The sequence below is a fragment of the Sclerotinia sclerotiorum genome, genomic scaffold (genome assembly GCF_000146945.2).
Source record: "Sclerotinia sclerotiorum 1980 UF-70 scaffold_13 genomic scaffold, whole genome shotgun sequence".
Taxonomy (NCBI): Eukaryota; Fungi; Ascomycota; class Leotiomycetes; order Helotiales; family Sclerotiniaceae; genus Sclerotinia; species Sclerotinia sclerotiorum.
Genome location: NW_001820823.1, coordinates 102602 through 127490, shown reverse-complemented (window position 1 = coordinate 127490; position 24889 = coordinate 102602). Strand labels below are relative to the sequence as shown.

At 42.7% G+C, this 24889-nt stretch overlaps 11 protein-coding genes across 11 annotated transcripts; 6 read left to right on the top strand and 5 right to left on the bottom strand.

The window, feature by feature from the left end:
• Positions 1-1326: 1326 nt before the first annotated feature.
• On the top strand, positions 1327-3118 carry SS1G_09187 (hypothetical protein; the record flags this gene model as incomplete). The annotated part of the gene is made up of 4 exons (XM_001589416.1): positions 1327-1351; positions 1411-1465; positions 1518-1974; positions 2030-3118. 4 exons carry the CDS (start codon positions 1327-1329, stop codon positions 3116-3118), a joined length of 1626 nt encoding a protein of 541 aa, XP_001589466.1.
• A 1762-nt stretch (positions 3119-4880) lies between these two features.
• On the bottom strand, positions 4881-7713 carry SS1G_09186 (hypothetical protein; the record flags this gene model as incomplete). Its single annotated transcript, XM_001589415.1, has 3 exons — positions 4881-5105; positions 5403-7248; positions 7379-7713. The coding sequence occupies 3 exons, from the start codon at positions 7711-7713 to the stop codon at positions 4881-4883; spliced, it is 2406 nt and encodes an 801-aa protein (XP_001589465.1).
• A 338-nt stretch (positions 7714-8051) lies between these two features.
• Positions 8052-8270, top strand: SS1G_09185 (predicted protein; the record flags this gene model as incomplete). Its single annotated transcript, XM_001589414.1, has 1 exon — positions 8052-8270. The coding sequence occupies one exon, from the start codon at positions 8052-8054 to the stop codon at positions 8268-8270; it is 219 nt and encodes a 72-aa protein (XP_001589464.1).
• A 263-nt stretch (positions 8271-8533) lies between these two features.
• On the top strand, positions 8534-12241 carry SS1G_09184 (hypothetical protein; the record flags this gene model as incomplete). The annotated part of the gene is made up of 6 exons (XM_001589413.1): positions 8534-8789; positions 9045-9130; positions 9307-10864; positions 10995-11320; positions 11597-11850; positions 11914-12241. 6 exons carry the CDS (start codon positions 8534-8536, stop codon positions 12239-12241), a joined length of 2808 nt encoding a protein of 935 aa, XP_001589463.1.
• Positions 12242-12480: 239 nt separating this feature from the next.
• Positions 12481-13634, bottom strand: SS1G_09183 (conserved hypothetical protein; the record flags this gene model as incomplete). Its single annotated transcript, XM_001589412.1, has 2 exons — positions 12481-13466; positions 13520-13634. The coding sequence occupies 2 exons, from the start codon at positions 13632-13634 to the stop codon at positions 12481-12483; spliced, it is 1101 nt and encodes a 366-aa protein (XP_001589462.1).
• Positions 13635-15269: 1635 nt separating this feature from the next.
• On the bottom strand, positions 15270-15365 carry SS1G_09182 (predicted protein; the record flags this gene model as incomplete). The annotated part of the gene is made up of 1 exon (XM_001589411.1): positions 15270-15365. One exon carries the CDS (start codon positions 15363-15365, stop codon positions 15270-15272), a length of 96 nt encoding a protein of 31 aa, XP_001589461.1.
• Positions 15366-15888: 523 nt separating this feature from the next.
• Positions 15889-16293, top strand: SS1G_09181 (predicted protein; the record flags this gene model as incomplete). The annotated part of the gene is made up of 2 exons (XM_001589410.1): positions 15889-16016; positions 16173-16293. 2 exons carry the CDS (start codon positions 15889-15891, stop codon positions 16291-16293), a joined length of 249 nt encoding a protein of 82 aa, XP_001589460.1.
• Positions 16294-16500: 207 nt separating this feature from the next.
• Positions 16501-17316, top strand: SS1G_09180 (hypothetical protein; the record flags this gene model as incomplete). Its single annotated transcript, XM_001589409.1, has 1 exon — positions 16501-17316. The coding sequence occupies one exon, from the start codon at positions 16501-16503 to the stop codon at positions 17314-17316; it is 816 nt and encodes a 271-aa protein (XP_001589459.1).
• Positions 17317-19498: 2182 nt separating this feature from the next.
• SS1G_09179 (lipoic acid synthase) lies at positions 19499-20784 on the bottom strand (the record flags this gene model as incomplete). Its single annotated transcript, XM_001589408.1, has 2 exons — positions 19499-19773; positions 19830-20784. 2 exons carry the CDS (start codon positions 20782-20784, stop codon positions 19499-19501), a joined length of 1230 nt encoding a protein of 409 aa, XP_001589458.1.
• Positions 20785-21280: 496 nt separating this feature from the next.
• SS1G_09178 (predicted protein) lies at positions 21281-21986 on the top strand (the record flags this gene model as incomplete). Its single annotated transcript, XM_001589407.1, has 2 exons — positions 21281-21427; positions 21561-21986. The coding sequence occupies 2 exons, from the start codon at positions 21281-21283 to the stop codon at positions 21984-21986; spliced, it is 573 nt and encodes a 190-aa protein (XP_001589457.1).
• Positions 21987-22628: 642 nt separating this feature from the next.
• SS1G_09177 (siroheme synthase) lies at positions 22629-23720 on the bottom strand (the record flags this gene model as incomplete). The annotated part of the gene is made up of 1 exon (XM_001589406.1): positions 22629-23720. One exon carries the CDS (start codon positions 23718-23720, stop codon positions 22629-22631), a length of 1092 nt encoding a protein of 363 aa, XP_001589456.1.
• Between the last annotated feature and the right edge of the window lie 1169 nt (positions 23721-24889).

Here is a 24889-nt window from a genome sequence, read left to right as displayed (position 1 = left end):
TAGTGTACCCGAAGTAATTCGACAACTCCACCACGAGTATCTCAGGGTTTTGTGAAAAGCTAGTTCGGTATGGCGAAGAAAGAAGAGGCTGGCGTCGATCTTTTGGAATAGGCGGTGTTAGCTTCAGGAGAGCGAACCCATGACAAGAAATCGGAAAGCATGGGAAAAAGATAGTTCATGAACTTCGGATAAATGTTTTTGGAGTCAAGATCACGGTGGAATCTGGATAGATATCGACAAACGAGAATGAGCAACAGAAATTGGCTCTCAGGAGTGCAAGTTGCAGCACATAGTCGTCATTGCTCAACCATATTTATTGATATTTATGCTGGGTTACTAATCTTCGGTATACTTTCTTCATTCTTAGTACGGAGGTTGAGTTTCCCCGCTGATTCCCCATATGGAGAGCTATACCGGTAACTATGGTCCTTTCCATTTGCATACTAGAACAGCGACCAAATTCCAACAGCACGTTTTGCGTTTTGTTATACGGATGGAAAAGGTTTTTCCCCTCCTTTTCCACACTCTCTGGGCCTCCACACTTTCCCACATACTTTCATTCGCTCCACATTAACTTCTTTTATCTAGGACAATAATCCATACTAAAATCAATCTAGTAAGATTTCAATAAGCCAAGCAAATTCCTCTCATTAGTGCATGATGGATGACCTTCAAATTCCCGCGTTGAGTCGTTGACGCACCAAATCTTCCTCCCCTTTCTGCCCATGGCTATCTAGATACGGAGTACAAACTAAGCCCTTGTTCCTCCCTTGTGCCACCTATGCTACCCCACTAACACCGAAAACCAAGCAACTTTGTACTTTGACATCAGCGTTGGCAAGCATAATGTTCGCCCGCGCACGAAATATCACAAACTTGCCAGAGACACGCCAAAATGACATGAATCTTTTACCCCAGATTACATACTGGAGTTCCCTGTCCGCCCCGGAAAACCGACCCGTAAGCGTACCCTTTCAAGTGAAGGCAGTGGATTCCCGTCAAATAATTGTGAGATCCACTGTATCAATGGGATTTTCCACTTATAAAATGGTGCTCCGTTACGAGTTGTCCTTTTCATCTCATCATCTTCCTCTTCTACCTCATTTCATATACATCTTCTCATAGCCACTTGTGTCCAGTGGGCTTTGGCGATAGTATCTGAAGTTACGATTTTTTTTTTTATTACACTGTTTGTGCGGGTCCAAGGGTTGAAGCTTATTGCTCGTGACTCACATTATTTTGAAGAATTTTTCTTCACGCCGCCAAGGAATTTGCAAGAGGTCAACAACTCAAAACAGGGGGAATTGAATTAGAAATTTCTCCAGGATGGGTCTGTTGACTTTGGTAGAAGGTATGATAAGTTTATTTTATCGAGGTTGTTTCAAAACAATAGACATTGACATTCTTCAGATCGGCCTACACCGCCATGTGTCTACAACGCTCGCGTATACTTCTGCGCAACAGTGTAAGTGGTCGCGTCTAATATACACAAATTCATCAAGCTAATCATTACACAGAGCCGCCTTCTGTGCAGTAATGATTGGATATGATTCTGCATTCATTGGAGGAACAATCGCTCTCACCTCTTTCAAAGACGAATTCAATTGGTCCAAATATTCAACTGATGAAGCCTTACTTATCTCGGAAAACATCGTTTCATTGTATCAGGCTGGTGCATTCTTTGGAGCTCTTGGTGCTTATGCAGCTGGTCACTACCTGGGTCGAAAAGTAGGCCTTCAACTCTTCTCTGGAATTTTCATTCTTGGCGCTGGATTGATGTTAGGTGCGAATGGAGATAGAGGTCTTGGATTGATTTATGGTGGCAGAGTATTGGCTGGTATTGGTGTTGGTGGTGCTTCAAATTTGACTCCTATCTATATTTCCGAACTTGCACCTCCGGCTATTCGAGGACGCTTGGTTGGACTATATGAGATGGGATGGCAAGTTGGTGGTGTTGTTGGGTTTTGGATTAACGTAAGTCCTACACACTGACGATTTTCAACCTCCTAGTTTATTAACAAATTGACAGTATGGAGTTTCTACCACTATGCCTGCGAACCACGAGCAATGGATTATTCCATTCGCTATTCAACTTATCCCAGCTGGTCTCATGTTCGCCGGACTCTTTCTCATCAAAGAATCTCCTAGATGGCTCATGAGCCGCGGTGATAGAGCCACAGCACTCAAAAACCTCTGCTGGATCAGAAAACTTCCTCAAGACGATATTTACATGCTCGAAGAAGTATCCAGCATTGATGCTGCTCTCGAACAACAACAGGCCACCGTCGGACTCGGCTTTTGGCAACCCTTCAAAGCCCTCGGTAACGACCGCAAAGTCATGTATCGTTTCGCTCTCGGCTGTTCGCTTTTCTTCTGGCAAAACACATCCGGAATCAACGCCATCAACTACTACTCCCCTACCGTCTTCAAGGAAATCGGTGTTGTCGGCACAAACAGTTCTCTTCTCACCACTGGTATCTTCGGTGTAATCAAGGCAGTCGTCACCATCATATGGCTCTTTTTCCTCATCGATAACTTCGGTCGTAGAAATCTCCTCATGTACGGTGCCTTCGCTGGAGCCATCTGTCTTTATTATGTTGGAGCCTACATCGCCGTTGCAGATCCCTCTTCACACCCCACTACCTCCCTTACTGCGGGCGGAAAATCCGCCATGGCATTCTTTTACCTATGGACGGCTTCCTACACACCTTCATGGAACGGTACACCCTGGGTCATCAACTCGGAAATGTTTCCCCAGAATGTCCGTACGCTCGGCCAAGCATTCGCAGCAGCTAGTAATTGGTTTTTCAACTTCCTCGTTGCGCGCTTCACGGCGCAAATGTTCGAGGCAATGGGATATGGTGTCTTTATCTTCTTTGCATCCTTAATGATATGCAGTATCGTTTTTGTATATTTCTTAGTTCCAGAAACGAAGAGTATCCCATTGGAGAGTATGGATCGACTTTTCAGCTCTGAGTTAAAGGCGAGACATGCGCATGGTATTGTATTAAAAGAGTTGAAAGATGACGAAGAAGCGTTTAGGAGGAATGTAGAGGGAAGTGGAATTGGATTGGATAAAGAAGGAAATGAGAAGAGTGCACATGTTGAGGTTGTTTAACTTCAAAGATGTTAAGATGCGACTTGTTTTATAATTAGAGAGGGAAAATGGGAAAATTCACTACATGTTTGGAGAATCTTTTTTCGATTCAAACGTGCGAATTTGGAGGCGGGCTTCGCTTTGGGGAATAAATAGATACATGCGCATATCTAGGGTTATTGTTTGGATCTTTTGTCATGTATGTATGATGTGATATGTAGATGTGTCATGATTCATGACTCATGAAATGAATTTACGAGTATGAGGATACAGAGAAGAATTTTTCTTATTTCGATTTAGAAGAAGATTTTATCAATGATTTGGTGATGATCACCATGTCATTTTTTTGATATCTAGATATCCGTTTGATGGTTAATCGACACAAGGACCCAATCCAAGCCAATGTAAGATTATGAAGCAATAGGAAAACGAATAAACTAAACGAATACAGAATTACTCCACAATAATAACAAGTAGCTGCGAATACTTAAAAAGCCATGAAGCTTCACAGTTTCGAGTTTCGAATAAAATATCATGAAATATTCTAGTTCTAGTTCTAGATATCTAAGTCTAGTACCCTACTTTTGGATCGCCCCTTGATATAAGTGTAACGATACTGTACTGGAGGCAGCGGCTGCCTAAGGTTTCGTCTGGTTGGTAGTTATGGGTTAAGGCTTTATCACTGGTATTCATTTGGAAGTGAAGTCGTTACTAGATCAAATAGAATGTAGGTAAACTAATTGATAACTAAGTTGAGCACAAAGCTCCTAAACTATGAAACTACTCTGATTATATAATGAACGATAAAGGGAGCCTCTAGGAGCTTTCTAGCTTCTCAGGGCTCCTGGGGCTCCTTATCACGTGATTACTTTTCATCCCAAGACACTAATCCTAATGGTGAATCGTGACATTTGTATATAAATCCTATACAAATTGAAAATCGTAATTTCAATTTTCAATTTCTCGATCAACAAAATTGCGAAAAATCTGAAATTTCCAGAATCTATTTATAATCATAAAATGATTTTATAATTAAAATTTTAATTGATTCGATTGAGTAATTATTGAATGATCAATAGATCAAAATCATGATTTTTGATATAAAAAAGTGATCTATATTAAGGGTGGTCTAGAAGTAGGGTATTAGACTTACTTTAAATCATCTATTATCCATTTCCCACACAATTTCAAGAGTCTCTTTTTATTCATTTTAAGATAATAACATTGTAAGGTTAATATCAATAATCATTATCTATCAAGACATAAGAAGTAAAAGTTAAAAATTAAACAATATAAAATGCTATACATTTCACATCCCTTGAGTATGAGTTTATTATCCTTATGCTATCCTACCCTATCCTGTCCTATCTTTTCCTATCCACCCCCATCCTAGATGCTAATTCTCATCGGATGTTATTACTTCATGGTGATCCTACATTCCTTTCCTTTCCTCTTTCCTCCACAGACTCCGAGTTTCTAAATATGAATAAATAATATAACCTAGTAGAACAAACACCACGCTAAAACTACACAATCTCATCTCATATCATAACTCTGAAGTATACTCCCTCACCTTATTTATGGCTATCCTAACCTATTCCTGCCACTACAAAAGATAAGCTTCGAGAGCTAAGAAATGTTAATCTCTCTTCTGATTCTAATGTATGGCGCGTCCTTAGAGTTCCCGTCTTCGAGACTTTCTAATCGCACGGGTCGAGTACCAATGCCATGTCCAGCCATCAACCACAGTCTAGGCGAATACTGGAGGGAAATCATCATCTGCCTATACACTAGACTCTTCTTCCCCATATTTATGATAATTTGAATAAACCTCCATTCTCATACGCCGTTTGGGCGCTTTAACACCGGTCATTAACTCGAATTGGGCGATGGCTTGTTCAGGGAGGACTTCGAGACCATCAACTATTACCCAGGCGATTTTGGTCTGGCATCGGAATTGTCGGATTTGGGCAAGAAGAGGGGTGGTGAGTGGAGGTTTGTAAGAGAGCTGTTGGAGGAGAAAATGTTAGTTATTTTTCTTGAGAATAGAATAAATTGAATGAATAAAGAGAGCGACGCGAAGCATGCAAGTTTTTGGGCAATGTTTTCCATACAACAAATACATCGCGCTATAAAGCATTACATTCATCTGGGGGATTAATCTAGACTGACTTGATTAAGCAGCATGCTGAGCACAAATATTGTATTCCGCTTGAACAAATTTCTTGACAAAAAGACGAAAATCACTTGAACAATGTGCCCAGTACGGATAGTGAAAAGCGGAAGAAAAGAACTGGAAACATACCTCTACAACAACTCCACCGGTAGCACTACCCAGCCATTGTACAGGCATCGTGAAATTTGCTGGCGGTCGGTCGCCCACACTTCGTGCTGGTACGCATGAAACAATCATAGTGGGTGGGCTAAAGCCCTGTGGCCACTCCTCCCGTAGTGATTGCAACACATATACAATTTTTCCATGATTACTCAAGCACATAGCCCATGAGTTAAAATGATTGGCGACTCTCTGTGCATTCTCTATCGTACGATTATATATGAAGATCTTGCGACATCCGAGTTGGATCATGGCATACACGGCTGCTCGTGCCATACCCCCTGCGCCGATGACTAGTCCTGTTGTTTTGGATGGCTGAACGACGTTTCGTGGTGATATGTTTCGGCGAAGGCATGTCATTATACCAATGAAATCAGTGTTGTCACCATAGTAAGCAATAACAGGTCCAGTCTTGCTTCGGCGATTTGCTTGTTGAAGCAACGATTGCGTATTACCAGAAAGAGGACTGCCATCCGGTAATGCTCGAAGTGGCAGAAGAGTATTTACTGCCCCAATTGCTCTTGCATGGTAGCTCTGTGGACCAATTCGGGACATGATTTGGACTTTAAAAGGTTGTGTGATCGCAGCACCGCCAAAGTCGGGTCGCTGACAAATGGCATGAATGTCATCAACAGAATTAACTTGCAGTGATTGAAAGTCATTGGTCATACCACAAACTTTGTAAGCTGTGTTGTGCATGACCGGGGATAAACTATAAGATACACTAGCTCCAAGATGTACGAAATGGAGCGGGTCGAGAACAGACTTTCGGAATAGTTCTTGTCGTGCCTCTGCGGCTGTTGGTAGAAACTGTCTGATTTGACTCTTGCTGACTGTGGATTTCATAATAGGATGAGTCACTGGTGTGAAAATCCGATTTTCAATTAAAGAACCCCTTCCATGATCCCCGAGGTTGTAGGCAATGACTGGAAGATGTCCTGGAATAGATTCTATTTTTCTCAAAAACTCTCGAACAGCTGCATTGTCACTTTCCTTTGAGGTTGCTCGAGCAAACCGGACCATATCACAACCTAACGACTCGGCTCTTCGATACTCTATCATCATAGACTCATCATCCCATCCCCGAGAGGTTTCAGCGCGGTGAAGATAGTGCCCGATAATTTTCGTGCGCCCGGAAGACTGAACAAGGTGCATTACACGATCGGATGGATATCTAAGATCGACAACAATGTATTCAACTCCCAGACGTAACCCATGCTCTAGTAATGCAAAATAAATATCTTCTTTCTCTGACATTGACAAAGAGAGACCTTCAAATGCATACTCTTCAGCATGGAGAATGACGGGTACTCCAAGCTCCCTTCTTACCGTTGAAACTTGTTTCGCTAATCCTCTTTGGATATCAGGGGTCCGTAGAGCATCAACCTTGATTTGAACCGCATCGGCCCCAGATTCCAATTCTTGAAGGTCCAGATCGGGGATTGTTGACATGCGAATAGACAAGGCATAAGTGTACAGCCTGCATTCGGGTGGTAGAGCGGCAATGGAGAATGGACTTTCCAAACTATTACGAATGACTCCTTGTCCCGTGATGAAATCAAGAAATGCAGAAAAGTCTTCTTTTGCATGTTTCAATTTTGATGAAACATTGGGAAGTCCTTGATCCTTAGGACTCGCCATTCCATCACAACTTCTGTCATGCAAATTATAATACTCATAATTTGAACAAAATCTATGAGCAGCATCGGCATTCTCGTAACGTGCTGCTTCGAAATCTCCAATGTTCAGCATCTCTCGAATTCTTTGGCTGTTTCGTAAGATATAAATCACGGGATTCGTTTTTGTATATTCTCGACTACAAGGCCGATAAAGTTAGTGAAGCGTCCGAAGGGGATTCTCGAAGAAACTTCAAAGGCGGAAATCCAAACAGATTCAGTGACATCAGTGGGTTCAGCCATTCAAATATACGAAAAGTTCATGCTTACAGAGTCTTTTGTACTTCAGTTGCGAGACTTGCCATTCCACATTCAATAATGCATCCCGTTCGGTTTGCATATAGCATTTGCCTCGCAACATCGACATTTCTCTTGTGAAATTCATGGATTCCATTCTGCTGAACATAAGCGGCTCGAGAAAGGCCGGTGACCTCTTGAAAGAAATGATCCTCTGTTATTAATCGTCGACCCAGATGAGTTGCTCCAATGAAACCCAGACTCCGTTTTCCTGACCCTCGAGAGCCTATGAGAATGATTGACGCATCTGAAGGGAATATTCGACCTGTTTTCTGCACTTCTGACTTCAACTGCAAGGCCCTCTCCATGGTTCCATTGTTTGAGATGGTTTGAGTTGTTAGAGACATCCTTCCGGTCGCATTCTTGGTTTCTTTTCTTCGGCGTGCACGTGATCGTAAACTCAAAGATGAATAACCTTAGGTTGCTACAACCGACAACTTTTAACTTTTCTCAACCTTTTCGGAGGATAAATAGGAACAAGCAAGATGCGAACAGAAGCAAGAGGAAGTGTAGGAAAGCGCTTCTCAATCCACGGAGTTGCGTATATGCGAATACGGAGTACGTACGTATACTTTCTTCATCCTATTTTTGGAAGGGGCATCAAGACAAACAAGTTCTATCTTTACAATCATCACCAGGTACTTAAATGCCGATCATTGGACCCTTCGACCACTCACACCGCGAGACGACCAATGAACGATGGAAAGGCGGTGATTACTCAGCATCTCTGGATAAGACTTTTTCCGTGGTCATGGCTGTCTGTGGGGTATGGGGAAAAGTGTCGATGATGAATTTGGAAATTCGGATTTACGTCAAATTTTGTATGGGGAAGGAACAACGACTTCAAGACATCCAATTGCACTAGATGCATCGCGTTACTGCAAATCAGCTTCACTGCCGCATTCGAGTCAAACTATTGATAGCTTTTGCAGGAGAAGAATACCCACCGAACTGGTCAACAACCTCGACGCGCGAACGACGATCCTTCTGATTTGCCCACGAAGCTAACAATTCTCCTCTTAGTCGAAATAGGCACGACTAAGTGAGCGACAGACATGTGCTTTGCTTGCGAAGGTATCTTAGGCTGAAGCGGGCATCGTCCCTTGTTGTCCATTATCCATTGTAATAATGGAGCATGAAGTTTTTCCCGGCAGCTCGAAGTCCGGAGAAGCATCATCGAACAACAAGAAGGACGCCATGGCTGTACCAGGGGGCTTCAAGGAGCAGTTGCAGGGCAAACGAAAACGAGTTTCTCAGGCTTGCGATAAGTGCCGGAGTCGCAAAGACAAATGCGACGGAAAACGGCCATCGTGCTCAACTTGTTTGACCCACGGTCGGACTTGCTCATACGACGCGAATGTGAAGAAACGTGGATTACCGGAAGGTGCGTATATTTGGTTCGCTTTTGGTCACTAGTCCTGCATGAATTTTCACTTCTGTCCGAATGTCGAACTATTTGCATGTTCGAATGTATATCGACGTCCGGATGTATTTGAATGTCTGGATTGGCTTAAATATCCGAATTGGTTTGAATAGTTGAATGTATTTGAACCTTTGGAGTGTCGGAGTGTTTGAATATGTTTCACTGTTTCAGCCTCTGCGTCCCTTTTGATAACCAATTACTGATTATGGTCTTTAGGATATGTCCGTGGGATAGAGAAATTATGGGGCCTAACGATAAGAGAAGTTGAAGGCGTCGAGGAAGAAATCCTCTCGGTATTTAATGTGAGCATAATCAGTCCTTTCATTCTAGGCTCCAGATATCCATTTTATATTATACGCTCTGGTCGTGGGCGAATTCAAATCTTCAAGGGAATTGTAGTAACAGAAGCGTCCCTATTCCCTCGGGACTTTGTAAAGCCACGGGATATTCGCCACTTACTGACTTCCCAATGTTTAAGGGGGACGAGAAAAACGAGGCACTTATTAGTATTTGGAGAAATGAGGATGGACAATCGGACAGTCTGGCCGAAGTATGGAGGAAATCTCAATTGTCGAGAGAGCTTGAGAGATTACTACCAATATTAGAACCAGGGTCTGGTAGTGCTGATATCACTAAGAGAAAACGGCTCGATTCCGATGTTCAACTAGGGAAGCGACCTGTGCTAGTAGTTGGCCAGTCAGATTCTCCCATATCTGTTCCGGACAATGAATCTCAAACAAGGACATCGATAAGTGGCTGGCCCGACCAGAAATCGGATTTTCAGATACAAGAGGAAGCTTTGTCACCTATGGCCGCCGGAAGCTCTATGGAAAACTTCTCTAACGCACATTATGGCTCAATACTCAGTCCTGCTTATCCAACAGTCTCAAGTGGTAGCAAGACGAACCTGCCAGAGCTTCCATCGGAGACTTGGCATCTACTTGATGTATATTTTTCTTATACGCATTGCTGGCTGCCAGTTATAGAAAAGCACGATTTGTTAAGAATCTCATATCAATATTCTCAAATTAGGACCAATGGAGCGGAGACTGTTAGTGGTGACCACGCACTTTTATGGGCTGCAATAGCTTATGCCAAGTTTCAACATAGAGCAATAAACAACATACCTCATGCTCAAGGGTTGGTATCACAAGATGTATGGACGGCTGAAAGAATGTATACGCACGCAAGAGCTCTTATTCCGAATGAAGAAGGAAGTTTTGATCTTGGCCATGTGCAGGCTCTATTAATCTTAACCCTCACGAATCTTGGGCTTGGGCATTTCAACAGGGCATGGATCCTTATTGGACAAGCTGTCAGGATTGCAATTGATCTTGGTCTGGAGAAACCATTGTCTGAGGACCCAAAACCCCCAAAGCATAGTTCGAGATCTAAGCATGTATTTCTTGGGTGTTTTGCGCTAGATACCTTGGTTGCAGCACGTTTACGAAGACGACCGCATTTGAGGTCAGACGATATGGACCATGTTGGTATGTTGGTTGAAGATGGACTCGAGGAATGGGATCCCTGGACGGACTGTCTCACTGTCCGAAGAAATGCCGTTGGAAACTCTAGAGTTCCTGCATCTATTCTGAGTACCTTCAACCGCTTAGTCCAAGTTCTCCAAATACTGAATGATGCAAGTTGTGCAGCTGATAGTTCGAAAAGCGTCAAATTCAGCACCGGCTTGTTGGAAAGGTTACATGTATGGAGTCAGTCCCAACCTCAGCCTTTGCATTCCGATTCTATCGCAATGAACAACGAGCAAACTTCCGCCTTGCTGCCGCATCATTATCATCTCCATGTTGCATATTTTACAACGCTTGCCGAATGCCAACTTCTATCCCATGGTCAACCAAAGGGAAGCCTTGATTTAGAACCTTGTACGAGATCGGCACGTCAAATTGTCCACCTTCTAAAGCGGCACTCACATACATTTGGACTTCTTATTGTCCCACCCACATTCGAATATTACACTAAGAAAGCATATGACGTTGTCCATGCAGTCCGACGAAGTATAGAAAACACACATATTGGTGAGTGGAAGATTCTTTCCTGCCCTCCCCGATGTTTATTTTACATTCAATGTGCAAGTCTTCCTTGATGTACAAGTGTCTTCGATTATTGCGATTAATATTAATGCATGACTGACTCACTAAAATCTAGTTCTTGACGATTGGAAATATAATTTAGATATGTGCGTTTCTGCGATGGAACCAGCTTGGCCAGTATTTGAATCTTTTAAAGATGCTTCTGAAAATGTCCTTTTAAAAAATCGACGTGAAAGCCAAGCCGCATTTGATCTTATGGTTCCAGCCGCCGCGGAAACAACTCAATCGATCAAGACGCCAAATAGTACAGCCAGTTACGAAATAAGCCAGCCCTACAGTCCTCAAGTCTTCCGATCCCAGTCAATGAATAGTATGGGCGTAGCACGGCCTAACAGAAGTAATCTGCAGTATGCGAAGAACCTCATGCCGCCTACATCACACGTAAGTTTGATTGTTCCTTGAAATTGTACTCTCAATTACTCAATTCCATGTTTTTACTTGTGCATCTTTTCCGGAATTTCGATTCCGCTAGCTAGCGCTGCATTACCACAATGGATTTATTAAGGTAGTCAGAATTGTTTCGAACATTGAAGTCTTGAGGATTGAACCGTAACCAAGATCATTAGAAACCTTGATTTTCCACTTCACATAATACTTTGGTCCTCACATTCCTCAAGTCTTCCTCAACATGCACTCACTGACTCTTCGATGATGCAGTCCAACCACTCTTTCAATGGCTCTGTGGTAGAAAATTTTCCTAGAATTCCGGAGAGTCCTCATGGGAACACCCCTAATCTAAATGCCTGGAGTGCTCACCAGCAAAATAAGAACCAAAATAGAACCATTAATCAAATGCCCTTTGGATTGCTGCAACAATCACCAAACTTTCACCGAGCGACAGCACAAAATAGTTTGGATACTGATGGTGATGCGATATTTAACGATTTTGCTGTCATGGATGCAATGGAATGGTATGTTACTCACCATGGGGGATTATGTCTAGTAAATCAAGTTCAATGCTAACAGACACCTAGGACGAATAGTATGGATCAAAGTCTAGTAAATCTCGGATTTGAGGATCCGGATAACCGAAACCAGGACTTCTATACCTTTTGTCGGGAACCTGATCCCCTCTATTCGAACAATAGTACGTTGCAGCAATTATTAGCGAGCTCTGCGGTAAACCAGTCAGGAATCAGTGCTCAAGTGTTTGGAAACACAGGAATGAATATGCCCGGTGATGCGGGATTCGGAAGAGGCATAGATTTTGCACATGGGGATGAAGGAATTGAGGCTGGACAGATACTACAATCATTAAGTGCCGCCGAGGAGCAAAGAAGGAATTCTGGTGGGAATGGCTGATGCGTCTTCGTTTTGGAAGAGGAAGCTTTGAAGAGATTGTATGATTGTGTACAAATAAATGCATAAGTGCAATGTTAATAGTGGAAGAATTCCTAGCGGTATATCCAATACATACATATAAAAGACCGTATAACCGCAACATTTATGCTATGCGCCATGATGTAAAAATATCCTTGTCCTCACGAACGCCATGTAGATGCATATCATCATCCTAATACCATATCCAAAACATCCAAAACTTACAATCGAGCCATAACCTCACTCCCTATCTCTCCTCTCCTCTCCTTCTCGGCCCTCTTCTCATTGACATTAGCACACACATTCTCCCACCCCATCTCCCCACAAACATATCCCCAGCTCCTCACCGCCCTCTCAGCATGTTCCATCGGCACATAATCGCCCCTCTCCACCAAACTCCGATTAAATAATTCGAAACTCACCCATCCCCTATATCCCAACCCATCACAAATAGCACTCACCACATCCATCACGGGCAAATATCCCCCTCTATCCTGTTCACCCAAAAATAACCTACAATTCCTACTCCACGACATCCGTGCTTTCATTCCCTCGGAATAAAATTCATGTCCTTCAATCAGTGGTCTCGCTAGACGTTCTGCATCGACAATTTGGATATAGAATACTTTCTTCGGATCAATAGTTCGTACCATCTTCTCCATACTCTGTCTAAATGTAACGTGTGCATTCGATACCGTACCACTAGGTGAAGCTGGATCTGCATATTCCCGTCCGCAGATGTTGAATGTATCGAGACATAAGCCGAAGTTCTCCCTATCTACGCCTTTTACAATTTCCCACGCCCCGCTCCACGTATCAATATACGACCCGAAACATAAATTTTCAAAAGCGAATCTGAAAGGTGGTTTTTGGGCTGCGCCTAGATCGGCTATTTCGCGGAGATCGGTGATCATTTTTGAAAGGGAGGGTGGGTTGGTGGTGGATGCGCTGGAAAATGTAGAAGGGATTTGGATGATGTCTGTACCTAGGATACGACAAACTTGGAACCAGAGACGCAGGTCTTGAAGTTTAGATTTCCAAGCTGAAGGGGAAAGAAGTCCTTCTTCGCAGAAGAAGGGTCCGCAGGCTATGATGGGGAGGGCATAGTATGAGGAGAGGGAGCGAATATATTGCGCGGCGTGGATGTGAGAGGATGGGGATGGGTGAGATGGGAGTGTAGAGGCTAGGTCGGCTAGATCTTCATAGACTATTGATCGGTTTAGTTTTGCTGATGGTGAAGAGGGTAGGTAGTGTTCTTACACATTTCAATGCCGGAGAGACCAGCATCTCTAGCGGCTTTGAATTTTGTTTCGAGACTATGACCTGCGTAACAGCGTCCGAGGGACATGCTTGCAATTGCTGGTTTAAAAGACATGATAATCAGATTGTCTTTTTGCTTGCTCGTGTAGATGAAAGAGTTTTATATTGAGGGGGAAAATGAAACAAAATTGAAATGGCAATATAATATCAATATCAACATAAATTACTGAGTATGAAACGCATATGACACAACTGCCAACCAAAAAATAATGCAGTGCAATACGACGAAAAAGAAAAGCTCAAGTCCGATCAACTAAAAGAACATCGGTCTTAGGTAGGTAGATAGATAAGGATATGTATGGGAAACCAGTAAAGTAAAATAATCAAACAAAAAGTCCCAAACTATCATCAACAATTAAGAATTAAGAAATTGAGACCGGCAAGTTACATGGCCAGTGCTGCGTATCCCATGCCCAGATCCACATCATATCTTGGAATTCCTCTTTTCCTCTTTAGAAAGTACTACTTTCTAAGGGGATAAAAACTTAAGAAACCCATCACATTACAAAAAAATGTATCGTATAACGCAGAATATCATTAGTACTCAACGGCATCGATGTTTAAAACTTACTTGCTAGTAATTCACACGCTTGGAGATAGATTGGTACGGTTATATACTTAGCCGGTTGGAATGGCCGTCGGAGTTTCGTAGATGCGCGCGGGGTGTGTGATGCGATGATAGCCGGTGGTTGTTGATTCGTTGGGTGGGTTGGCCTGCCTTAGTCAGGTTGGTAAAACTTCGGGAATTCTATATTGGCTTTCGTTTGGGTGCATAGAGGGCTTTGGTGTGGAAAATAGGTAGATAGGTTGGTAGTTGTGGTATTGATCGGATAAGTCGTATCTCTACGGAGTATGGAGTATTGTTCTACCTCCCCAACATTTCCAATACTCGCAAGCAACGACTGCAGCATCATAGAACCAACAGTCTCCATTGTTATCATAGATTCTGCCTTGCAACTTCTTCGTCGACCATTCATCGTTCCTCACCTTTCTCTCTTTTCTTATACTCTCTATTACCAACCGCAGTCCTTGTCTAAACTCCAAATGATTTCCATCTTCGTATATCCATCTCCGGCATCGAAACTGTCATAAAATTTATGCGTGTTGCAAAGCCCGTCCGACATCTACACAAGTGCACGCTAGATTCTTCTCGATTGCAAAGAAACATAATGCCACCATATTAGTCAGTTCGCTTGAGTTCTTATCCCACATCTGCGAAATCCGAGCTGGATTCCGGGTTTTCCGATTTAATAATCGGTTTACAAATGTGTTATGGACATTAAAGAACCTTCAGCATATTCTGACGGTACAAGAGAATGGTGAATACCTGGAAAGAGCCGCGGTGTGTTGCTATTAATCTGTTGTTTGTGAGGCAGTAGCATGGTGTAGATCGAGGGTGTCGGAGCTGTAAAGAGTTGAGTAGCAAGCACACTTCGACGTTTATATATAATGGGTTTACTTCTCAACATCTTTCACATTCTAGCATTTTGGTATTACTGAGGTGCAAAAGTAAAATTTCCTAGTTATGATATTTTGTGTATTCTATTTTGTAAGTCTTTGATTGTGCAAATCTACGAAGTAATTCCTCCCTCCATGACCGTGTACCGTTTAGAGCTATTAGTGTTCAAAAGAGACGCCCGTCATATTCCTTTATCTCTACCCATTACGTTCCTTAGCTATGCATCGTTGTTTATATATACCATTGAGAAGCAGTGTTGATACTGATTTCGATGATAATTTTCTTTCGCCGCAGAATCATTGCGGAATCTTTCTCGTCTTCATCCATGTTAGCTTTCTCTTAGCACTGCTTTATAGATATTATGGACTTTGATATCTCAATGTCCTAACATATCTCGCATAAAATATTGCCGACAAATCGGGATTAAATTTGGTTGGTATGTACGTGAGTATTGACAATAGATGGTAGATCAATGTTTGGAAGCACAATTAGAATAGTTTTAGCATAATGACATCGCTTAAAAGCATTTTATGGAGTGAGACGATATGCAATTACCTGGAACCGAGTGTGTCTCTGGGGAATTAATAATGATTGAAGGCACGATTCTGGTGTGATTGGAGTAAACATGTCTCAAACTAAAGCATCACTGTTGAACAGATTCTAAACTGTACATTGACAAATTACCAAAGTTGTTTAAAAATCAACAGTAAGGAAGATAAGACTGTGAGGTACCTATGATATCCTTACCTTTGAAGTGAATATGACCTTCTAGTGCTCATCATTTACCTTAACATAATTACAGCTCGCTTAATTTCTGTGGCAAACAGCCATACGATCTCTCCTTTGGATGATGTGTTCTACCCCTGGGACCATCGCTACCCAGAGCATTAATTCTCAAAGAAAAGTCCTCGAAATGTTTTCATACTACAAGGCGGCAGGCCGCCGTTTTGAAAGACAGTTGGCACATAGAACTATAAGGTGATGACAGAGTAGCACTATCTCCTGGCCTCGAATGGATGGTGGTGCAACATTGTTGCACGACACAATCGTTTCGCAATCAAAGTCCCACAGAGGGAATGCCACTAATGCTGACCTATTAGTGAGTTACACTATGCAAGCTGACACCAATCAAAGACGGCGTTTCACGACTTTCAGTCCTGAGCCTGAGATGGCTCTACATTGCAAAAGCATGATTAGTCAGAATTATCCACTGCATAGTTCTTTTCGACTGGCTATCGATAAGCTTTACTATTGAAGTTTAGCTTCCCGACCCTTGTCATAGCCTAGTTTTCACTTCATAGCTCACCAAACCGATTATCATTATTTTATACCTCACCATATTGTGATCTCGCTTCGATATTTACAAGAGTGTATAACATATTTCATACTAGCATCAACAATAAAGTGACTAAAAGTACAGCGGGGTGCATCGATACTCGGTTCTATTTTCAATTGTAACAAAATGTCCTTAGAAAATCACCGACGACATCCTATTTCCATTTCGCCGCCAAAAGCTACCACAACTCCTGATAAAGCTGCTACGCTTATCTTCCTACACGGCTATGGTTGGTCTGCCGACCAATTCAACCAGCATCCTCCAAACGGAAAATCTGTAGCTCATCACATCCACAAGTCACCTTCACTTCAGCATGTCAAGATCATTATCCCGGAAGGGTTGCCAAATAATTGGCCGAATCCAGGAAAACATACATGGTATAACATTGACCAACCCGTTCCCTCTGCTGGCGACCCTTCAAAGATTCACGAGTTCGGACAGCATAATTCTGATGTGCATGATATCGAAGTCTCACTTGACTACTTTGAGTCTCTCATTGATGCGGAGGCTGCAACTGGTACACCTCCAAACCGGATTATTTTCATGGGTGACAGTCAGGGCTCCTCGATTTTGTACTTATTCCTGCTCACACGACGAAGAGCTGCGGATCTGGGAGCTGTGATTACATGGGCAGGGTTTTCTGCAACGCCCCTAGAAACTATAGCCCAAATGCAAGAAAAAAATGGATTATCTGAAGGTTGGGCGAAAAATACCGTATTGCACATGCTACACGGCAAGGAAGATGTTTTTGTTCCTCTGATAAGGGCTCAAGCACTTATGACCGCGCTCGAGAGTTATCGTGCTCGTGGCCAGGGTTTTGAGACTCTTGAGTGGGTAGTCGTGGATAAATTGCGCCATTCCTTGGTTGAACCTGTTTGGCCTTACATTCGACGAATCTTGGAGCGCTTCTCAACGGAAACAGAGGCAGCTTCAAAGTTGTGAAGCTCGTGGATGTTCTTTCGTGATATGTACATCCAGACATACTTCGCAATGTTACGCGAACTCGAGATTTTCATCCCGAAACTGAATATGAAACTTAACCAGCAAAAGGGATTCTTCGCTTCAAAAAAGCAAGCTGTACGAAGCAATGGTGCAAAATTGGAAAATTATCGAGAAGTCAAAGAATTATGAAGAGAAGAATAGATATTCGAACTGAGATGTAATGTCCGAACAAAGGCATGAGAATTAGTGTTGATATTGGAGCGAGCATTTTGAAGAATGATGTAGATTTCCCTTTAGACAAAGTTATATGAAACAAAAACTATTAGAAATCCTATTGGGTGCAGAGGGCTCAGGAGAAAATCTCAAAGCAAACCCCGGTCTCTAACGGGAAGAACCCAAGGGACAAGCAGCAAAGGAAAATATTTTACGAATACCAGAGCATCGAATTTGAGTTGTAAATCAGAAAATGATCCATTAAGCACTGCACAGAAAGAGTTATTGTATTTGCAAGCAACTTCTCGATGAGCCCAGCTGGCAGTCTTATATCCCCATGAATCGCACTATATCTCACCTTCTACGCGAACCAGCTTATACACCGAGCCGCTAGCATTCACCACATTTGCTAGAAAGCAGGAAAATATAGCAAAAGGGGCCAAAGGAAAATGGAGAAGTAATAGGAAACAAATAATGAAGAGTCAAATAAACTTTTAAAGGGTGATGCAGACTGGATACCAACATCTCATTACAACTTTGTGGCTTCTAAGGCAGGTTTTAAAAGCAACAAATAGATATTCAATGTATGAAAGTGTTTGGGATTTTTAGCATAGCTGGTGTGCAAGTGACCTGAAAACTTGCGATAGAGAGGGCTTGGTTTAGTATTTGGCGTGGGAGCAATCACTCACTCTCCTTTGTTATTAAGCGAGGATACCGACTGTTTAAGATTATATTGATATAGCAATGCTGCATCATATTGATATACCAGATTTCCAAAAGAATCAACAGCACCTCATAATGCGACAGATAATTTTACATCCGTTTTATGATTCCAATGGTGCGAATAAATATGCCGCTTATAAAAACAACATCAGCACATCGAAAACTATTTCGATTGCCAGGCTGCTAAGTGTCCAAAGATTGGAATCATACCATAGCTATTAGGGCTTGCATGTACACTTAATTAATAAAGTAGCAAACCTATGACTATTCTCCAGTCATAGAATAATTTTCCTACCTCTTTCTTCCACACGAACACATATCCACGCGCTAAAAACCCAAGCACCCTGCGCAGAAAATGTAGCGCAATATCTGCAATCTTTATTTCAAGCCCTCTCTCATTTTCGCAATAAATACTCCTACAACCAAATCTCAACACCACACTCGATCCTTTCAAAAAAAAGAAGAATATAAGTAATTGCATCAATCCATCAAAATATCATCATCCCCACTAATATCCAGCAACACAGTCACAGTCACAGTCATAGTCTAAATCTGCCTCTGAGTATTATCTCGGCTTCAACCCCGACTCCGACTCGCAGCATCAATACACTATCCCACTATCCCACTAAACCCATCCATCCATTCAACCATCTCCCTAACCACACCACTATAGCCATAGCCATAGCCATACATCAAATCCATAAGAAAAAGGGATATTGGTCAGGCAGGGTACAGAGCAGCTGCGTAAGCGAGGTAAGATCTTAAAAGGGAAGGGGGGAGGCATAAGAATACTTCTCGGGTTTTGGATACTGCAGTGAATTTTTGGGTGTGTTGTGGCTGTTGGGATGAGAAACGGGTGAAAGATAGGAGCGCGAGATTGGGAGGGGGATACTAGAATTTTATAAGGTTTTTTTGTTTTTTTTTTTCATGATTGCTGTGATCGTGAGTACATTCCTAGTGATAGTACTTTCTCCCTAGTACAAAATTATTCATCTGACCCGGAATATTTTCCGTCTCGCTCTTGCAAAATTGAAAATATCAAGGAGTTGACCAAATATATGCGGATTACAACAGAGAGAAGAATAAAAATGGTTGAAAAAAATATTTATAATATATAACGAATATCTAACTTAGTAATCAGATGCAATTATCATCTATACCTTTCTTCCCGCCACCAATGATATACCCCAAACGCCATTCTCATCTTATCATACGTTGAAGTATTAATTGTAAGATTGAGACATTATTATACAATTGCTTTATCCATACCAGTAGCTTCATCAGATAATATAGTTACACCCTTTCTCTTCTTGAGAACATTCTCTATGAATGCCTCACCAGCTTTGTACGAACTTCTCACTAAAGGTCCACTGGCACAATATAAGAACCCAAGATCTAATGCGCGTTGACGCCAGATCTCAAATACCTCAGGTGTAACATATTCTTCTACTTTCATATGACGTTTGGTAGGGCGCATATATTGACCGAAAGTAACGACGTCAACATCGACTTCTCGGAGATCTGGAAGTTAAATGTTAATGATTAAACGAAATAACCGACGGGAGAACATGTCATACCTCTCAATGCTTGCCATAATGCTTCCTCCGTTTCTCCCAATCCAAGCATAATACTTGTCTTTGTAATTAATGAAGGTTTAGCTTTCTTCGCCGCTTCCAAAACCTTCAAACTTTGTCGGTATTTCGCTCTTCTATCCCGAACAAATGGTGTAAGTTCTTCAGTAGTCTCCATGTTATGCGCATAAACATCTAAACCACTTTCCGCAACCAATTTCACCATTTCCAAATCTCCGCCATAGTCACCCGTCAAGGCCTCAACCAAGATTGAAGATTTCTTCTGCTTAATCTTCATGATTGTCTCTGCAAAATGTCTTGCCCCTCCATCTGCAAGATCATCTCTATCCACAGATGTCAAAACAACATATCCCAAACCCCATCTAGACAATGCTTCAGCTGTATGTTCCGGTTCGTGAGGATCCAACGGAGGCGGTGCTTTAGATGTCTTAACACTACAGAATCGACATCCTCTTGTGCAAGTATCTCCCATCAACATAATTGTCGCAGTCGCAGCACTTTTATCACTACCACCCCAGCAATCCGAGATATTCGGACATCGAGCTTCTTCGCATACAGTATGTAAATTTAACCCTCGCAGATCCTTCTTGATCTTTTTGTAATTCGAATTGTCCGGAATTGGCGTCTTTAACCATTCAGGTAATCTTGTAATTTGCCTCTTCTTTCCAGGAGGACCAACCATCGCGGTACGCAATTCGAGTGCATCTTCAGGTGTGAAAGCTTTCTCTGGCAGACCGACAAACTCCGAAAACGAGGGTACGGCATTGATCTTGTCTTTAAAGTATGTAGGACGTCGTTTTACGATGGGTGTCGGCTTGGATACATCTATTTCAGTGGCGAATGATCGTGAGGTTGCAGTAGGAATTGCGAGAATATTTCTTGATGTCTGTCGCAATGGGGGCGCATTGAGACATCTGAATCTTGGTACTATTGATGCCATCTTGAATATCCTGGTTTAATGTGCTGACAATTGAGATGTTACTGTTGAGATTGTTGAGATTATTTTCTGATAAGGATGCTTGCAAAAATGGCTTACGTAAAACCTAGACCGTTGATATGCAGTTCATGAGTAGGAAGTTTAAGCAAGTAGCCACTAAATGTATAGTTGCCTTTATATCTTAATGTAAAATGGGTTCAAATCATTGTGAACTTCTAATAACGGCTTACTATTTTGCACGTCAAAAGAAAGTTGCAACTCCACACATAAGTAGTCGCCGGTCCCTGATGACTTACATCTCCCGGTGACCCTTCATCCACCCCGCCAAAAATTCACATGGGAGTAAATACCGGTATCCCTGTCCCAGCAACCATCGCGTTTTCCATCACAAATATCAACAACCTCAATCTACAGCAGTATATCATTCCCAAACTGTCCATTAACTACTCTAGCACTCCATTTCTCACCCTCAATTATATTACTCATAATATCTACGGAAATGAATACGCAAAGTCCTTCTGCACTTCTTTCCTCCTCCGTAGCTTCCCTCCGATCCTCTCTCACTACCTTGGACAACAGCATCTCCATACTTGATTCCGGAATATCAGATTTCCCACGTTTAAAATCTGTTCTTAGTACTACTAGGGTATGTCTCTCTTTCCTCTTTCCTCTTTCCAATAAAGACCAATCCGCATTCCTATCCCCATCCCCATCCCCATCTACAAACCACCCGAATCCCAATCCCCACCAAAATAACCATAAACTAACCAAATCCCCAGCACTTCGAACTAACCCCCTCCACAACCCTCCACGCAGCCCAGCGTTCCCTAGCCGAAGAACTCGAACCCGCAATCGAAACCCTCCTTTCCCGCTCTGAATCCCTAATCTCCCGCCTCCAACGAAAAGAAGAACAACTAATCGCCCGCTCCCAACTCCTATCCGGGCGTCTCGAATCCTCCACTTCCTCCACTACAAACCCTCCATCTAAAGCTTCAAAACTAAGTCGCAAGAAGAGTTGGGAATTGGGGTTGAGTAAAAGTGGGAATGGAGGAGGAGGAGGAAATGAGGAAAAGGCTATGAGGTTGAAGGTTTTGAGGCAGAAGAAGGAGAGATTGGGTTATGCGGTTGAGAGGTTGGGGTTGCAGAGTCAGCAGAGACAGAGACAGTTGAGGATGAGTATTGCGCCGCCGTCTTTTGATGAGTGATTTTCGGGGATTTGGTTAAGCATGTGCGGCAAGGGATATTGGGAACGAGTTTCCATGAGTGTCAAGCATTCCGGACTGCTGTTATGGAACCCTTCCTCCCAATTGAACAAAGGTTGTTTTAAGAAGAGAAATGTCATTTCGGAGATTCATTTCAAAGGCCCATTCACCCAGTCGCCCACCCTACACCGACACCCAAATCTCGCAAGTCAACCCCGATCCAGCTTCATCGCTACAACTCGGTTCGAGCTTCGTTATATGCTTGGGTTGCATTCCAAAGTGGGCTAAAGTTAATGGTAAGGAACTTTCTGCGCTGGAATAAACAGCCCAAGATGCCAAGCGGGTTATGATGATCGGAAATGCGGATTGTGCCATGGGAATACACTATTGGTGCTGTGCTTAGCACCCATATAGCATATTCTTACCGAAGGGGTCTTGATATTAGTCTCAGTGGGCCTGAGCTGTGTGTTAAATCCATATTTCAAGAGTGGGAACAGGGTGAAGGTTAAATGCACGATGATGATAGCCTCCCGGGCTCAGCTTCATTAAGGAAACGTTGAAGTTTAATTTAATGGATATAGACAAAAATAAACTCAAATCCGCTTTCTAAACTATGGTATCATATCTTCCCTCTCTCCATAAAATCTAAACCTTTAATTCCCTTCCGAAACTATCCCCCCTCACCACATCCGGCCTCCCCCCTTCATCACCACAAACCCCTAATCCCATCTCAGCTAAACCTAAATCATTCAACCCCTTAAAACCCTCTTCAGTAACCCATTTCCTCCCCTCTTTTCTAGAATTTTGATTGAACAAAACCTCGCACGCAGCACCTAGTACCAAGAGTCCAGGTGGTCTACTACCCACTTCTTCAATAGCATCTACGACCCATTCTAAAGATGTTCTCACCACCCTTTGATCCGGACATGATGCTCGTTCTATGACTGCACATGGAGTGCTTAGCGGCCATAATTTCCTGCTTTGATCGACTTCCCCGTTCTCATCGACTATCTTTACATCTTCGGAATCGTGAGTGGTGAGATCAGCTACTAGCCCCTTAATCCTGTGAAGTGCCATTAGGAACACCACAGTTTGAGTAGCTACATATTGAGGCGGCACAGTAGGTTTTCCTTTTCTTCCAGTTCCAGTACATATAAGTACTTGATCACTAACCGCCCTCTGCGTCGCCGGTATTCCTGCGAACAGCGGCGCACTCAATGCACTCGTGATACCTGGAAGTACGACAACTCGATCTCCATACCCTTCTTTTCGGAAAAACTCAAACTCTTCTCCTCCTCTTCCGTATATATATGGATCGCCCTGTTTCAAACGCAAAACAGTTTTGCCGGCCTGCAAACCAGCTAGTCCGAGGGATAATAATTCTTGTTGGGCGAGTTCGGCATTGCCAGGGAATTTGCGCGCGATGTGAATAGGGGTTCGACGGGGGATTAGGTCGAGAACGCCGGAGGGAACGAGTTTGTCGGCGAGAATTATGTCAGCGGAGAGGATGGCTTTGTGAGTTGCGCGAGTGAGAAGGTCGGGGTGTCCTGGTCCTGAACCAGCCAAAATTATTTGTGGGAGTTTAGACACGCGGGAATCCAGAATTGATGTGTCGAGCGGCGTGGAAGTTGACGGATTGGTGGCATATGATTTTAACACGCTCTCGACATCTGAATCCGTGATTGAAGCCAATCGACGAAGAGGCCAATATTCACAGATTTGGGAAAGCCATCTCATGCGTCTATTTTTCGCAGCATCGAGGTCTGCTTCCGTAATGAGTTTATTGAAAGTAGCACTTTGATCTATTTCTTCTTCATTATCCAAGTCCCCAGCTGCAGTGAGATGTGCCAGATGATCTTCTTCTTGTATACGTCTGCGAATTGTACCGAGTCGTAGACATGACTCCCCTAAATTTGTAGGAAGTGAGGAGGCAATTTCGCGACGGATTCTAGAGGAGAGTTTGCAACCCTTGCCATTGGTTGTTACGCCTATTTGAAGTGGTCCGTCGGTATGTGTTGAAAGGAGGGAAAATGTGCAGAGATTTGATGCATCTGCTACATTCACTGGTATGCGATTTCGTTTGCAAAGTTGAGAGATATGCGCACCTGAACATGTTAGCTTTGCAACCTCTCATGCAAGGAAGCTATACATACTCAAGGGATCTCGAGGCCCCGATGTAACAAACACTGCATCGACTACTCTTCCAATTTCTTCTCTTCCCAAGGTCATAACATCATCATCTTCGAAGGATTTCTTTAGCCATTCTGCTTCGCCATTTTCAATTCGTTTTTGTAATGTATAATGTAATTGGGCGGATTCGGGCGCAATGAGAATTGGTTTTGCCCCTACTTCGATTGATTTTGTACATCTTGCTCCTGCTAATGGATTGGACCCAACAATAAGATGAATGTGGGAAGTTGAATCAATAGCTGTAAGGAGAGATATTGGAGTCATAATGAATACGGCCCAATTCCTTCTGGTATTGTCTCAATGTGATGAGATGGATAGTAACAGGGGATTCAAGGGAATAGTCTTATCGGATAGATATGATCAAAGGAATGGAGTATGAAATGTGAAGAGAGATGAATATAAATAAAGCCAAATGCACAAATGTAATATTCAGCTTACAATGAATGAAGGTAAAATAAAAGAACGAAATATCTCCTTACCATCTCCGTCCGAATTGACTCCTAAGTTCTTATTTTCGGTGTTTGCTGAGCAGCTGTTATCGTGCAATAACGCCATCGATAAGAAATTTCATATTGCCCCTCCATGCGGGTTGATGGGGATGACTAACCTTGAAATGGTCATTTACGTTGCCGCTTACAAGTTGAAGGTCAAACCTACATCATTTCCGCGCGAACGTCTAGTCACAAGTAAAATCAAAGCGAGCCAGCCCCTTCATC